Source organism: Lycium ferocissimum, chromosome 10 (genome assembly GCF_029784015.1).
Source record: "Lycium ferocissimum isolate CSIRO_LF1 chromosome 10, AGI_CSIRO_Lferr_CH_V1, whole genome shotgun sequence".
In the NCBI taxonomy this organism is placed as follows: domain Eukaryota; kingdom Viridiplantae; phylum Streptophyta; class Magnoliopsida; order Solanales; family Solanaceae; genus Lycium; species Lycium ferocissimum.
In genome coordinates, this window is record NC_081351.1 from 27052166 (window position 1) to 27067369 (window position 15204).

Below are 15204 nucleotides of genomic sequence, written 5' to 3' on the forward strand. Positions count from 1 at the left end.
ATGTTTGTCCAATATGCAAAAGTTCTGCACGACAGTGGCGAAGATAGAAATTTCATTAATGATCTTCAAGATTTAATATACATGCACAAAAATTAATTTTTTATGTATATATACTTGGTAAAATTTTATATATATACACATGATATATTTTTTATTAAGGGCGTTCAACTTACCATACTTTATTGTATGTGGCAACGCCACTGATGCGCATGACAAAATGTTGTTAGCTAACAAATCAATACTATTAAATAGAGTTACATATAATTTACCTTTTTATTGATCCGATTGTCTAAGTATATTATACACCTTCGGTGGATAGAACTTACACTCTATCTCCATTATAGCTCATGTTTATATTCTTGCATTAACGAGAGAGAGCCGTGAAGAAAAAAAGTGCCAAGCAACGAGAAAATTGTGATTGAAGAATTTGGATGAATTAATCCTCCACCAAGTTGCATTTCATTTATATAGAAAAGTAAATTATGCAACTAACTACTAGTAATATAATATTCCTCAACCCGACTTAATTAAAGAAACCCACACGATTCTACATTGATCACCATTGATTTGATAAAATCGTTTGGAGAAATTATTTTAATACGCCTTCTGATGGGTCATTGGCACTTATGTCCCTATTTTGTGATGGTCTTTAATTGTTGTTCCTCATAAAAATAACTTTTTCGTAATGCATAAATTTATATTTTCACATAATAATATCTCATAAATTACGCTCCGCATGACTAAAGAACTTATGCCCCAAGACATAAAGTTTATTACTATAGGACAAAAATTAAAGACCAACCCATTTGAAGGAAATTCGTGTAATTTCTTTCCTTATGATCCGTGTAAGCACGGTTAACTATAACTAGAAACACGAGCCTGATTCTTAAAGAAGAAACTGCACGGTTTGTCCTTCAAATGGGGTGGTCTTTAATTTTTATCCCTTCAAATGGGTTGGTCTTTAATTTTTGTCCTTCAAAATTTAATGACTCAGGGCATAATTTGTAGAGAATGATGAAATGAAAATATAAACTTATGCCCCGTGAAAAAATTGTTTGTCTTGAGGGGTAAAAATTAAAGACCAGCACAAAATAGGGACAAAAGTGCAAATGACCCATTCTTAAACAAATGTTCAAGTTTCATAATTGAACTTACCGTATTTTTTTTTTTTGGTAACTGAACTTTTGTATTAATTACCAAATGAATCCTTTACAAAGCCATAGCAGCAGGTGACTCACTCTGCTATCCAAATTGAAACCATGCAAACTCAACAGACCTGTGTACTACAAAGCCAGGCTACTAGAATTTAAGTTGCTACATGACATTTCTAATTCTAGGAGATGCTCTGCAACAGCAAACAGTGGCAATTTCCCTGGCTAAACTACCCCATTCTCTACTTTTGTTCTCAAAAATCCGATTGTTCCTCTCAATCCAGATACCATGAATGTACTCGGCATACAACAGCTTTAAGATGTGTGCTTGTTGCGTCTTCCCCTTTGCTCTCGTCAGGGGCGGAGCCACCCCCACCCAAGGGTGGTCAGATGAACACCCTTCATTGGAAAAAGTTTCCAGGTATATAGGTTAATTTTTTTTTTTTTTTTTTTTTTTTGGTATATATACTAATTGATGATGGTCCAGCGGCCAAGGGTGTGCAGATTCTCCTTCTGCGCGCGGGTTCGAGCCTCTGCTGGGACACCGTTTTTTCCTTTTTTTTACAATTGACGAAAATTCTCTTTCACTAATTAAAATTCAGCCAGGATGACGTCGTTTAGACTCTAATGTTTGACTTTGTTTTTTTAAATTAAAAAAATAGTTACTCATTAAAATAAAAGCTAGTCAATATTTGTCTTCTCCTACACTCTTTGGAAAAAGAAACATAACTGGCCATTGTTGCATTGAGAGAAACAAAAAACCCTTCTCCCCTTTTCTTTCAAGTTTCAACCCTTTTCCCTCCACAACCATTGTCATATTTTTTCATCAAAGACATTGCAGTGAAAAGGTATTCTTTAGTTCTTCTTATCCTTTAGTTAGATATTATATTTTTTTGATAGCATTAATTTTTTTCTCTCTGAAATTGATGTGTCTTTCTTGAAATTGCTTTTGTGCATTTTTTCTTCTTTGAACAGAGTTAGTTTCACATTTTAATTTCTCTTAGTAGATAACTAATGGTCATATAATTAAAAAATTAATAACTTAGTAGTTAGTACTATTTGGGGGAATTGAACAAAGTTTCAAGAATTCTTGAATTCTAATACAGTAATATTGTCTTTATGTTGTGCTAGTAAAAACTTATTTTGTATGGGTTGAATTCTGTTAAAAACTATCAATATGTTAGAGTAGATTTATCTATCCAGGGAGTAATTTGTATGACTAGTTTTTAACAAGTGTGATGCATTTAACTGTTATTTTAGTTTGAAGTTTCAATGAGCTTGGAGAAATATTTCCGTAAAGTACCAAAAACAAGTTCGGCGTCTCGAAATCAAAATCAACTACATCGAGATGAAAATGCGGACCAAATAGAAATACCATCTCACTCTTTTCTGCGACAAAAATTTAATGTAAATGATATAAAGGCTGACCCGGATGAAAGAACTCCAATTTTGGATTATCATCCAAACATTCGTGATGAGATAAGGAGGGCATACATTCAAAAACGTCCTTGCCAACGTCGGGGTCATGTGTTCCCTAAAACTAACTTTTTTGGAATACCACGTCGTTTTGTTTCTGGATGGTTTGATGAATATCCTGATTGGTTGGAATATAGTACAAGTGCAAATGCAGCTTGTTGTTTGCCTTGCTATTTATTCAAAGGCGAAAACATTAATCAAGGTGGCGGTGAAGTGTTTTCGACTACAGGGTTTAGAAATTGGTATAGAAAGGATAGCTTTCCAACACATATTGGTCCACCGAATAGCATTCATAATCAATCAAAAAGAAAGTGTGAACATATAATGCGAGGAAAACAATCCATTCAGGCTGCATTTCACAAGTTGGATGATAAAGGTAAGCATGACTATTTGGTTCGCTTAAATGCTTCAATTGATGTGGTAAGACTTCTCCTAAATCAAGGTTTGACACTCCGCGGTCATGATGAGAGTGAATCGTCATTGAACAAGGGTAATTTTCTTGAAGTTCTTTCATGGTACGCGGATAGATGTGATGAAATTAAACCTTATGTGTTGGGAAATGCTCCAAAAAATAATAAAATGACTTCTCATGATATCCAAAAAGATATTGTGACTGCGTGTAAGATTGAAATAATTAAGGGTATAATAGAGGATCTAAATGCTGACTACTTTGCTTTATTGGTTGATGAATCTAGAGATGTGTCACGCAAAGAGCAAATGGCTATTTGCTTGCGATATGTTGATAAAAAGAGATTTGTGATGGAGGCATTTATTGGACTTGTTAATGTTAAAGATACTAGTGCTTTATCTCTGAAGAAAGCAATTGTGAATGTGCTTGCTCACCATTCTTTAACTTTATCTTATGTACGTGGGCAATGTTATGATGGGGCAAGCAATATGCAAAGTGAGCTAGGTGGTCTTAAAACATTGATTAAACAAGAAAGTAGATTGGCTCATTCTATTCATTGTTTTGCTAATCAACTCCAATTGACTCTTGTCGCGGTTTCTAAAAAGTGTATTCAGGTGGGAGAACTTGTACTATTGGTTTCAAATATTTTGATTTGTCTTTAGGGAGCTTCTTTAAACGTGTGGATGTATTTCGAGAGTCTCAAAAAGAAAAACTCCAAGAGGCATTAGATATGGGTGAGCTAGAAACGGGTAAAGGCCTGAATCAAGAACTTGGTCTTATTAAAGCCGGTGATACTCGTTGGGGATCTCACTACAAGTCATTTGGAAACTTTATTAGTAACTTTGCCTCTATTGTTGATGTACTTGATACTCTTGTTGAAAATGCAAGTACACCGGATGAAGGTGCAAGCGCATCGGGATTTCTCAGAAGTTGTCAAACGTTTGAGACTGTTTTCTTATTGTATTTGATGACTGATATTTTAGGAATCACATACGGTCTTAATGTGTCATTACAGAAAAAGGAGCAGGATATTGCAAATGCCATGATTCTTGTTAAGGTAGCAAAGAGAAGGTTGCAAGCTTTAAGAGATAATGAATGGGATCCTCTCTTAAAAAAAAGAATATTGGATGGGATTCACTTAAAGAAAAGGTTGAAACCTTCTGTATCAAGCATAAAATTCCATTACCTAATTATGATGATCCATATGCTAACTCTGGGAGATCACGACGTAAAGTGGTTGATCATTCAACTTTGCATCATTACCGTGTGAATATGTTTTATAAAATTATTGATTGGCAGTTACAAGAACTTAATGACCGTTTCAACGAGGTGATAAGTGATTTGCCTAATGGAGTAGCTTGCTTGAATCCAATTGATTCCTTTTCTAGTTTTGACATAAAAAAGATAGTGAGAATGGCTGAATTATATCCTGATGACTTTGATGGATTTAGCATTAGGGCCCTTGAGAATCAACTTGCTAATTACATTATTGACGTTCGTGATATTGATAAAAGGTTCTCCAATTTAGGTGGACTTGGGGAACTTTCAAGAAAGTTGGTTGGGACAAAGAAGCATTTAACCTATTCTCTTGTATTCCTTTTGGTGAAGTTTGCTTTGCTTCTACCAGTTGCCACTGCGACAGTTGAAAGAACTTTCTCAAAGAATGAAGTTTATCAAGAGTGACTTGCGGAATCGAATGGACGATGAATTCTTAGATGGTTGCATGGTGCCTTTTGTAGAAAAGAAAGTATTTAAAGATGTTTCTAATGAGTGTATTATAAAAACATTTCAAGAGATGAAGCCCCGTCGAGTGCAATTGTAATATTTTAATTAAGCTTTCATTAATAGAACTGTTTTTTGTTGACTGTTTAGTGTGTGATTCCTCAAAATGGAGATGAGTTCTATAGGTCCTTTAATTAGGCTTTCTTGTTTCTCAGAGAAGAGTCCTTTAGTTTTGTGAAACTCTATTTAACTATAAGTTGTTTCAGTACTTTCTTTATCCTTGCACTTATTAATGTGGTATGACATAAAAATCACGCAGGTTTTCCCGATCTCATGGGATCTTTTTCTGAATAATGTACTTTCGTTTGAATGATACGAGCCTTTTCTATTAATTGTTGAATATGTGTACGGAGAATGACTTTGAATAGAGCTAAAGTGCCACCTTGAGTTTGGTATGCAAGACTAAATCATGTGTTGATGTTGAACATAGGATGTAATATACTGTTGATATGGTTTTCTGGAGAAATGAAGTCAATGCACATCTTCAATTTCATGTGCAGGATACCAACAATTGGGCTAAGTTAAATTAGGATTAAAAAAATTAGTAGACATATTCAGCACTATTTTGCTAGTTTCTGTTTTAGGATTCTTTTTTTCTTTTTTTTTCTTTTTGAATAGTTGGTTTATATGATTTGAGAAGGAACAAGGTTGGCCAACTATGGGATTGCAACCACTGAATATGGGAATAGGTTTGGGTAGGAGTTGTGATTTTTCTACTCTCACTTCCTCCACAAATTCTTCAGATGTGGACACTGAGGTCAGTCTTGCACCTTTATATTAACATAGTACAATTACATGCGCTGCTTTTCTTTCTTTTCTCACCCACCCTGTTCTAAAAGTATGAACACCCTTGACGAAAATCCTGGCTCTGCCACTGGCTCTCGTGATGATTTCTTGTTGGCAGCCACATGGTGAATTTTGCTTTTGGCCTTGCATCATTGTTGAACATAAGTGCCTTCCATGGTACTCTAGGCTTGACACCTAAAAGTGTGTGAACTCACCGTATTTTACTGTGACTAACATGCCATGTCGTAATTGTATAAGGCCCCTCATTATATTGTTTGACATTTGGATTCATGCTTGAGGAAATAGTTGAAAAATGAAATTTTTACATGGTGTAGATAACATATAAGAAGTATTTTAAGTATAATAATTACACTTTAGTTTTATTTTAAGTATAATAATTACACTTTAATTCTATTATAAACCGTAGCTATAAGGTATTTGTAATTACAATTCGTAGCTATGTTTTATCTGTTTCGCGTGTATTCGGGTGTATTCAAATACACAAGTCTAAAATTTGACTGTATGTAATTCTCTTGAACTCATGCTTGAAGAAATATTCGGTTTGGATCAAATCAGAAAAGCCGGTGCATACTAGACCCAATGCGAGGCCCAAATTTGATTTAAGGCTATCGGGTTCGCAATAATAGGGAAAATGACCTAATAATACTAGTTAAGATTCTATATTACAAAACATAGGGACACTTTTCCTTATTTACGAAACATAACAAGTTAATTACAAAACATACAAGATTTGGGTTATCCACAGATCCACGATTTTGGGCTAAAATTTAGGGATTCGATTTTGGGTTGAACTCTGGGCAGTTACCCATTTAATTCCATCACTTCAGAATATTTCTCTTTCTACATAAATATTCTTAGCGTGATTTTCTCTCAATTTCAAACCACAATTTCCTTCACTTCAAATCACGATTCATCAAAGAGAATACACGATTTTTCCTTCTTCAACCACTGTTTCACCATTCTTACTATTCATCGTTATTTTTGTGTATTAACAATGTTATCGATCCTATATTGTTAGAGTTTATGTGTATTTCTTGTTCATTTGTTTGTGCGAAATAATGAGTAAAAAGTTTCAATGATTTTCCTCCCCGTAAAAGTCCTAATATACAAACACAACTAAACAAGAAGGTTTCTGTTTAATTATAGAGGCTAGTGATCGATACTAATGCTTTCCCATAACGTACACTTCGGATACTAACAACATGTAGTTGTGTTTGGCTAATTTCCCAAGAAAATTGGTCATGTTGCGTATTCACCGTATTCTAATTACTTTCTTAGTCAAACACTTGAGTATTCCATTGAGTTTCAACTTTGGATTTATTGTTAGGCAGTGTCGGGATGGGCCTTAATTAGGTTTGTTCATTGTGGCGTAATCTATTACGTAGTAAGATAAAGTCATATACCATGATAAAGTAAAAAAATAATGCTACAATTTGATGTGTCAAAATACAGCACATAATCTATTCATGAGTTAGCTTTTGGAGTTGAGTTAGATCTAAGATCAATTTTTTTTAATCATGGTACGTATCAGAGTATCGATCATACTTATCTCAATTTTTAATTTATTCGACATTGGACCCTCATGTTATACTGTTCACAGCTTCAGATATTGAATCCTTAGCATTCTGGGGTAACAGAATTCCACATTGGCTCTTTGAGTTGGTCAGAATAATTCCAACTATAGAAAACAAGGTTGTTCATTGCAGTAAGAAAAACAATTAAATAGAAGAAGAAAAGATGGAGAGAGGTGCCTGCAATTGTTGTGGGAATTAATGCGTGTGTTAGGATTGAATTTAAAGTATATACATACCCGACAGCGTAAAGTAATTTTAAATAATCACATCAAGCATGTTACGTAGATTTACTTATTATCGTAAGTGAACTTAAATTGATAGTATAAGGATTACATCAAGTAGCTTAACTTGTGTGGTTAATTCTCTACTTTGCAAAATCGTGTACGTCAAAATGTTGTCCGGTAAATTTCGATCGTCGGGTAAATGCAATTTAATGAGCACGTCACAAAAAGTTTCATTAATTCTTCTCTTTCTACTCTAAGAACCGAGGGAATAACAAAATTGTCCTTTTTGTGTTGTGTAGGTTCAAAATGGTCCCATTAAATACATTCATGAGCAAATTCGATCCTTTAAGATTATTAAAAGTGATAATTTTTTATTTCCAGAAAATTAAAAAAAAAAATTGGCGTGAATTATGAAATCAAATTACTAAGGACAATATAGAAATTATTAAGTAATCGCTTAGTAAGGACCACTAAATACCAACTATGTTCTCATGGAGAAGTTTCATTTTTCATTCAATTTAAACATTCCCACATAAACACTACTGGATATACGTATATAAAACAATGACAGAGACTTTAATTTCAGTGCCTTATTTTATGAGGTAAAGCTTTATCAATGCATCAAGAAAAGAAGCACAAGAGGACGGATTAGTTGAACACATTTTCTTGACCTTTACACATCTTCATCTTGATTGAACTGATCATCATCTACAAGAAACTGTTGATGTATTTTTTTAAGATCTGATTAACAAGAATCCTGTAACCTTGCTCTGTGGGATGAAAACTATCCCAGAACAAATATTTTGTATCATCTTCACATGTTCCACTGAATGTGTTGCATAATAATGTCACCTCTATTATTCCCGTGCCACAACACCCTCTCTCAACTTCTTCCAATCCTACAACAAATCCACACTAACAAAATTGATAAAACAAGAAAATAAAGACAAAAATGAAGAAGCACAAGCGATCTAGCTAGTATACTCATAATGTGAAGAAATTTTGAGTTATCAAATCACCCTAAAAATATCTATAGATAATTTTTCATAAAAGGTGAAATTTGTAAAGTTGAAAAGATGACAAGTTACTTGTTACAACATGTAAAGGTGATCTAATGGTATAATTTTTTTTTACACAATATATATAAGTAGGGGTGACAAAAAGTAGCCCATGAATTATAATCCACCCAACCTGTCCAACTAACCCGCCCAATAATAAACTCAACTCATTTTGATCCGTCTAATTCAATTCATTTAAAAATTAGCTTGATATTTACTCCAAACTGACCCATTAAAAAAAATTATAGAAATACTTTTAAAAAGATATATTTATTTTGTTTGGTATATTATATATAGTCATAATAAAAGGAAAAATGTTATTAAGTACTCTAACAAATTCTAAAAAACAAGCAAAAAATCTAAAACTTAGTCAGAGTTGACAGGTTGGGTTATCATGACCATTCACTACCAAAAAAAATGGGTAATTTGTGGAGGTTGAAAGTTGCGATTCGCGGAGATTTTAAGCTCCACTAGTAAATTGTGGAGGCTAAAAGCCTCTGCCAATTAGCAACCTCCACAAATTACCCCTTTTTTTGTAGTGATTGTTTAGCCAATTTTAACTCAGCCCATTTCGTCCAAGTGCATTTGGGCGGGTCATTAACTCACTTTATTTTGATCCGCCCAAATTTAGCCGAACCTGCTCATTTGACACTCCAATATAAGACTAACTCATGAGAAAAGATATGTATATAGTACCATATTTTTGGGGATTGACAATGAGATCAAGAAGAGGATTATAAATATCGATGAAAACCAGCTTGGACTGAGGCAACTTTTTGGACAACGACTCAATGCCCATAGAGAGTTTTGTGTTGGCCAATTGTGCTGCTTGATTGTACTCCTTAGCACATGTTCTATCTAGCCCTCCAGCTAGTGTTCTTTGCGATGGCAAACACCCTATTGGTGGAATTCCAAAAATCCCAAATTTTCTTGCTCCTAAATTGTACAATTCCTTCAAGAAAGGAAAAAACAAACATTTGAATCAATTGCAAATTAATAAATTGTTAACTGTCTATCCTCTTCATATGTATAATTTTTTTTGATTGATTTAATCATCCATTATCCAGAATGCATTGCCTGACTGATTCAGATTTGCAACGTAGAAAGTCGTCTATTGTCACGATTCAAGCCCATAACACGTATTGTCTACTTTACAGGCTTCACAGATTTATCTGTTACACCATCATTGAGCCCGCATGTACCATGTGGACTTGTGTTATGCCTTTTAAAACTGTCCATTTTCCTCTCCCATTCCAATGTGAAATTCGCCTTAGGTATATGTGAACCCTTCTTCAGAAGCTTGCCAGCCTAAAACACTGTCAGTCCTTATCTACGACTCACCCTCGTCGGTCCACCTTCCGTCATGAACTTTACATACGAGACAAACAATACGTGCCATGAACTTGGATCACGACAGCTGCAAGGTTTTTACGCTCCCAACCAAATTGAAAACAAAAGATTGAATATATATAACATGCATAAATTAAGGTATACTAACTTGGAGAAATTCAGAAGCTTTGGCCACCATGAGATCTGTATATGAGTTAAGATCCTGCGTCAGGCGAATTCCGGCAGTGAAATATGTATTTGCAAGGTCATCACTGCCAGCAACCACCAGAAATAGGCTATTTTCCAAAATATAATTGGCTTCTTCTTCTCCAACTAATCCTTCTAGCTTCCCAATATACTCTTTGAACTGAGTTAATTGTGTTGATAGAGGTATGGCTAACTGATTAACATAAACAAAAAAAATAGGAGCAGAGATTAGTGTTTCTTTTGGTCTATTTGTTTTTTGTGTGACAAGACTGGTTAATGTTATTAAGTATGGATACATTAATCACAAGTTCTACTCCCTCCTTTTGGTTTACAAGAATGACATTGAAAGCGGTGGTTTTGAACTTTTGACCTTGCTTGTCCATGGGCAAATTTTAAGTTTAACAAATTTTGCTTCATAAGAACAATTTTGACTTTTGACCTTGAGGTTTGCCCGTGAGGCAAGCATGGGTCAAAAGTTCAACCACCCATTTTCACAGTCAGTGGACATAATTTCCTGTAATTTACGTAATTACATGACCTTGTTTTTATTTTAATATATGTTAAGAAAAAGTGATCATTTTCTAAACTTTGACTTAATTTAAATTAAACTTCAGATTTTATATACCCTTAATGACACTGCTTTAAATATAGCCACACAAATATTATGTCATGTTAAAAATTATAAATTTCAAATATCTTTTTTTTTCTTGAATCCTATAAACACGATCTCATAAAATGAAACGGAGGGAGTAAAAAGTTACCGCCGTGATAGATGTTAAAGGGTCAAATCCACAACCTCCAGATGCAAAGCTTACTCCAGTTTTGAGATCTTCGCTGTTCAAATTTGAATCTAAGTAAGCTGGCACAAACTCTTTTACCCCCAATTCTTCCGCTGAAATTGCCAAACATGGAGCATGTCAACTACTACCTCTGTTCATATTCTAAAAATAGATTTTCATTTTTTGCTTATCACTTTTAATATATCAAGAGAAGACAATTTCTTTTATCCTGTTTTACCCATAACATTAATTACTCATTTCAAATCATTTTACAAGTTCAATAAAACTATACATTAATTAATATGGGTATCATGGTAAATTATACACTTTATTTATTATTTCTTAAGAGGTGTGCAAGGTTCATAGTGGATAAGTAAAAGTGAACGGAGGGAGTAAATTTGTGATTGTGTTATTTTTATTTTGCATTTTTTATTAAATCCCGAAATTTTATTTATACTAAAGAATTTTCCTTGCAGTGACAAATAAAATCACTTGACAAGGTGACATCAAAGAATTGAGATTGTTTGTCACAATTTGACTTTGTCCCATTTGCACTTATGGCCGTGAAGTAACCAACGCATCTAATTTCCAAAGTAAGATACTCCATCTGATTCAATTTATGTGAACCTATTTTCTTATTAGTTCGTGCCAAAAAGAATAAACTCTTTCTATATTTGGAAACACTTTACCTTTATGCAATGATTTATAGCCACACAAAATATATGTGACTCATTTAGAACCACAAGTTTAAAAGTCTTCTCTTCTTTCTTAAACTCCGTGCCCAGTCAAATGGGTTCACATAAATTGAAACGGAGAAAGTATATTTCTGTGAGCTATAAATGCTTGAAAGCTGAAACCTAACTACTAAGAAATTTTCTCAAACAAGTTAGTCGCATCATGCAGTTGAATGTTATGTATTAATAGGATGATAACGAGATTAATATCCATTCTGTAATAGACAATTTTTTTAAACTTGTACTCGTCCTTCTGCCCCTTGAAAAATAAAAAGTGAAAACAAGTCGTTTCGCTATTAGCAAATTAATTTGATGAAAAGTCAAAGAATTCACGAATTGTGAGAATTATGTTAGTAATTTATTTATTGACAACGCAGAGCTAAAGTTTTCTTGTAGGTTCTTTTTCCACTCATTTATCTTTTGTCCTTCATGAATGTCAAAAGTCCCTCATAGGTAGTGGAAAGTCTTTCCTCCCACTTTATAATGAGAAGTCCTTTACTGGATTGGCAAATGGGCTAGAATAAGAGATTGGTCTCGCACACATGAGAATTGGGCTTCGTAGACAAAACGGGTCAATTTGCCCCCCTTGTGGTGAACCCCTTTGAATTAAGTGACCCATTATTCAAGAGTTAATGCCAATATTATTTTTCCTCCATCACTCAGATTTATTACTTTCTGAACGTTGGTTTGTCTTCTAACTATAAAAAGAGGTTCAAAGGTTTCTTGAATGAAAACACACCGAAAAATTACATGTTTTCTTTTACTTAAAAGTTAATCTTTTCTTCTTGTTTCTGGGCAATAGTTTGTGTAATCTCCAAACTTTCAGCCGCTAGTGTAAGTGTTCGGAAGTGTTGTGGAACCCTGAGAAGTGTACCGGGCTAAACGATTTGCACCATGGTCGGTCCGAAAATCGCTTTCAAGGCAGTGACTTGCCCCGACACAACAGTGATTTGATAAGCTGTTTTCTTGTTTTACTTGTTACTGATCTATATTGTTCTCAATTTTTACTAACACGAATATGAAAGAATATAAGTTATATGCATTGTCATTTGTCAGTATAAATCATTTTTTCACACGACTTGTTTATGAGCCATGCTTAGAATTATTTAAATAGTATTAAAATTAATATAACTAATACTGATTATATATTAGAACAAGCGATGCTTCTACTGAAAATATAATTACCATATTAACTGAAAATTTAATGAACCACGGCGCCATTAAATTACCATATTAACTCCTCCTAATAGTAGCTAAAACTTCTACTCCAACATAAACATTTTACTAAATTAATCATTCTCAATTAAAACTCTTTTAAGTAACTATTACCCTAGAAAGATACTAACATAAAAATAACTGTAAGTACCCATAATAAACTCCGGCTGGAAAGAAGTCACTGAAGACATTACGCTATGAGCCATGCAAAGTCGTCTTTTTATGGATTCGTTTGGAGTTTAACAACTTATTTAGCTATCAGGTTGACCAAAAGATAAACATCAGGTAATTTTGTATAAAAAGTGGATTAATAATTTAGAAAACAAGGTAAATTACCTGTAGAAAATCACTTATATTGGTCGTACACATATCGGTTAAAATCCTTTTTTTTTTTTTCTTTTTTTTTTTTTTTTTGTCATAACATAGGAAAAGATAGAGTGAGCGGAAATGTTCTTGAGGAACTAAGAAGAAATCAACGACAGCAAGAGAGAATGCTCTCTTTGTCCCGATTTACGTGGTACAATTTGAATTTCGAGAGTTAAACTTGTTAATTTTGACCGTAAATTCGAACATAGAATGTTTTTCTAAAATAAAGAACATATTTAAAAACTACGCAAAAAGTACTATAATTAAGTCACGGTAATTAATAATTCAAAATACTTCAAAGGCATAATAAAAAATTGTGATCAAAGAAAAACTGAAAACTCGTTCAACTTTCAAATCAGAACGTTATCACATAAATTGGGAGGGATTTACCTATCAAGTCCGGCGGCGTCTTGCCGTTGCAGAATCTTCCGGTCGGCATTCCACCATTGAAGTCCTTACCATAAGGTAGAAAATTACACTTTGCTGGTGTGGCTATATAATTGTTAGCTCCTTGATCCACTATTGAATCTCCAAATGCAAATACTGCTTTTACAACCAAGTTTTTTGGTAACTGCACCTTTGATTCACAGCCACTAAATAACACAAAAGAAATTAAGAATATAACCATATTATGCAGCATTATTGTGTTTCGGAAATTCAGACACTTCCTTTCCAAGAATACCAACAAAAGAGAACTTTGAGGTTTGAAGTGTCGACTTTGAGTAGGTTTTAGTCGCGGTTTTGTTTATTTATAGAGGCTAAGAAAGTATACTTTATAAGTTGTTTAAATTATATATACACCTTCAATGTAAATTATTTAAATAATATCTATATGTAAGATTCCTTAAAACGTAGTAGAATTTATAATCTTGAAATTTAGATGCATTACCTACTACAACATAGGTCGAGTAAGAATTGTTAATTTATGGGTTTTGAATCATAATTTATTTTTTTTGTTGCTGAAGTTATGAATAGAGTCTCAATTTAGTTGTGTGGTCCAGAACAAGTCTTTGTTGATCTATGAATTTTTGTTTTGGTTACAAGAAGTGCTTCTATTGATTATTTTTACATATTAAGGGTGTGTTTGGTATGAAGGAAAATGTTTTCCAAGAAAATATTTTCTCGGAAAATCAGTAGTTTTCCTACTCATTTTCTTGTGTTTGGTACGTAAGTTATAAAATGTCATTTTAAGAGCATTTGCATATACTTAAAGCAAAACCAATTTTTGAATTCGGAGTGCAACTTTAAAAACTTTTTTAAATAACGAAAATTAATTTTTTTTGGAGGGTGGGGGGCCGGGTGGGTAGGTGTAAAAATCTTTAAAAAAAAGTTTTTTTTTTAAAATAAACTTTTTTGGAGGGGTTTGGTGTAAAAATAAAAATAAAAAGTTTTAAAAAGTTTTTTGAAAAAAACTTAAACTTTTTTGGAGGGGTTGGTTGCGTTGGGTAGGGAAGGGGGTGAAAAAAAAAAAAAAATTAAAACTTTTTAAAAAAATGAAGGTGGGGGGAGGGTAAGAATTTTTTTTCCTTTTCTTATAAAATCTTTATAAAAGTAAAATAAAATACATGAAAAAGAAATTCGGAGAGGGGTGGTGGAAGGTAGGGGTTGGTGATGTGGTGGGGGTGGTGGAGTGGGGTTTGGGATGGGTTAGGTGGTGGAAGACTGGAAGGTAGGTGTGTGTGTGTTGGGGGGGGTTAGGGTGCGGTGGGGGAAGGGGTGGGGATCCTTGGGTTTGTTGGTGTAGGGGTGGAAGTTGGGGGTGGTGGGGTGGGGTGTGCGGGGAGTGGATTGGGGAATGAGTTGGTGTGTATTTGTTAATCCGGAAAATATTTTCGCTCGATTTTTATGAAAAACATTTTTCAAGATCTTAAGTGCAACCAAACAAGAGAAAATAGAAAAACATTTTCATCATACCAAACACACCCTAAATAAATTTCTTTAATACAAATGTAGAATTTGAGCCAAAGCTATTGAATTCTACCGAACTCGTAGCTAGCATTGTGACTACACCACTAACGACAGGTAAAGATGATCTAATTATATAAAATTATTTAGACTTACAATGTATAACTTTAAACTCTATTATATACATT

The 15204-nt window shown here is 33.6% G+C and overlaps 1 protein-coding gene across 1 annotated transcript; it reads right to left on the bottom strand.

Moving 5' to 3' along the window:
* Positions 1–7886: 7886 nt before the first annotated feature.
* On the bottom strand, positions 7887–13861 carry LOC132033108 (GDSL esterase/lipase EXL3-like). The gene is made up of 5 exons (XM_059422977.1): positions 13502–13861; positions 10779–10909; positions 9980–10210; positions 9178–9433; positions 7887–8322 (listed from the first exon to the last, which is right to left on the bottom strand). The coding sequence occupies exons 1-5, from the start codon at positions 13749–13751 to the stop codon at positions 8132–8134; spliced, it is 1059 nt and encodes a 352-aa protein (XP_059278960.1). The 5' UTR covers positions 13752–13861; the 3' UTR covers positions 7887–8131.
* Positions 13862–15204: the final 1343 nt, after the last annotated feature.

Coding starts and splice junctions, on each gene's coding strand:
- LOC132033108 (XM_059422977.1), bottom strand. CDS start 13,751: ATGCTGCATAATATGGTTATATTCTTAATTTCTTTTGTGTTATTTAGT. Junction 10,910..13,501: donor GACGCCGCCGGACTTGATAG/GTAAATCCCTCC, acceptor TGGCAATTTCAG/CGGAAGAATTGGGGGTAAAA. Junction 9,434..9,979: donor AAGCTTCTGAATTTCTCCAA/GTTAGTATACCT, acceptor CCTTTCTTGAAG/GAATTGTACAATTTAGGAGC.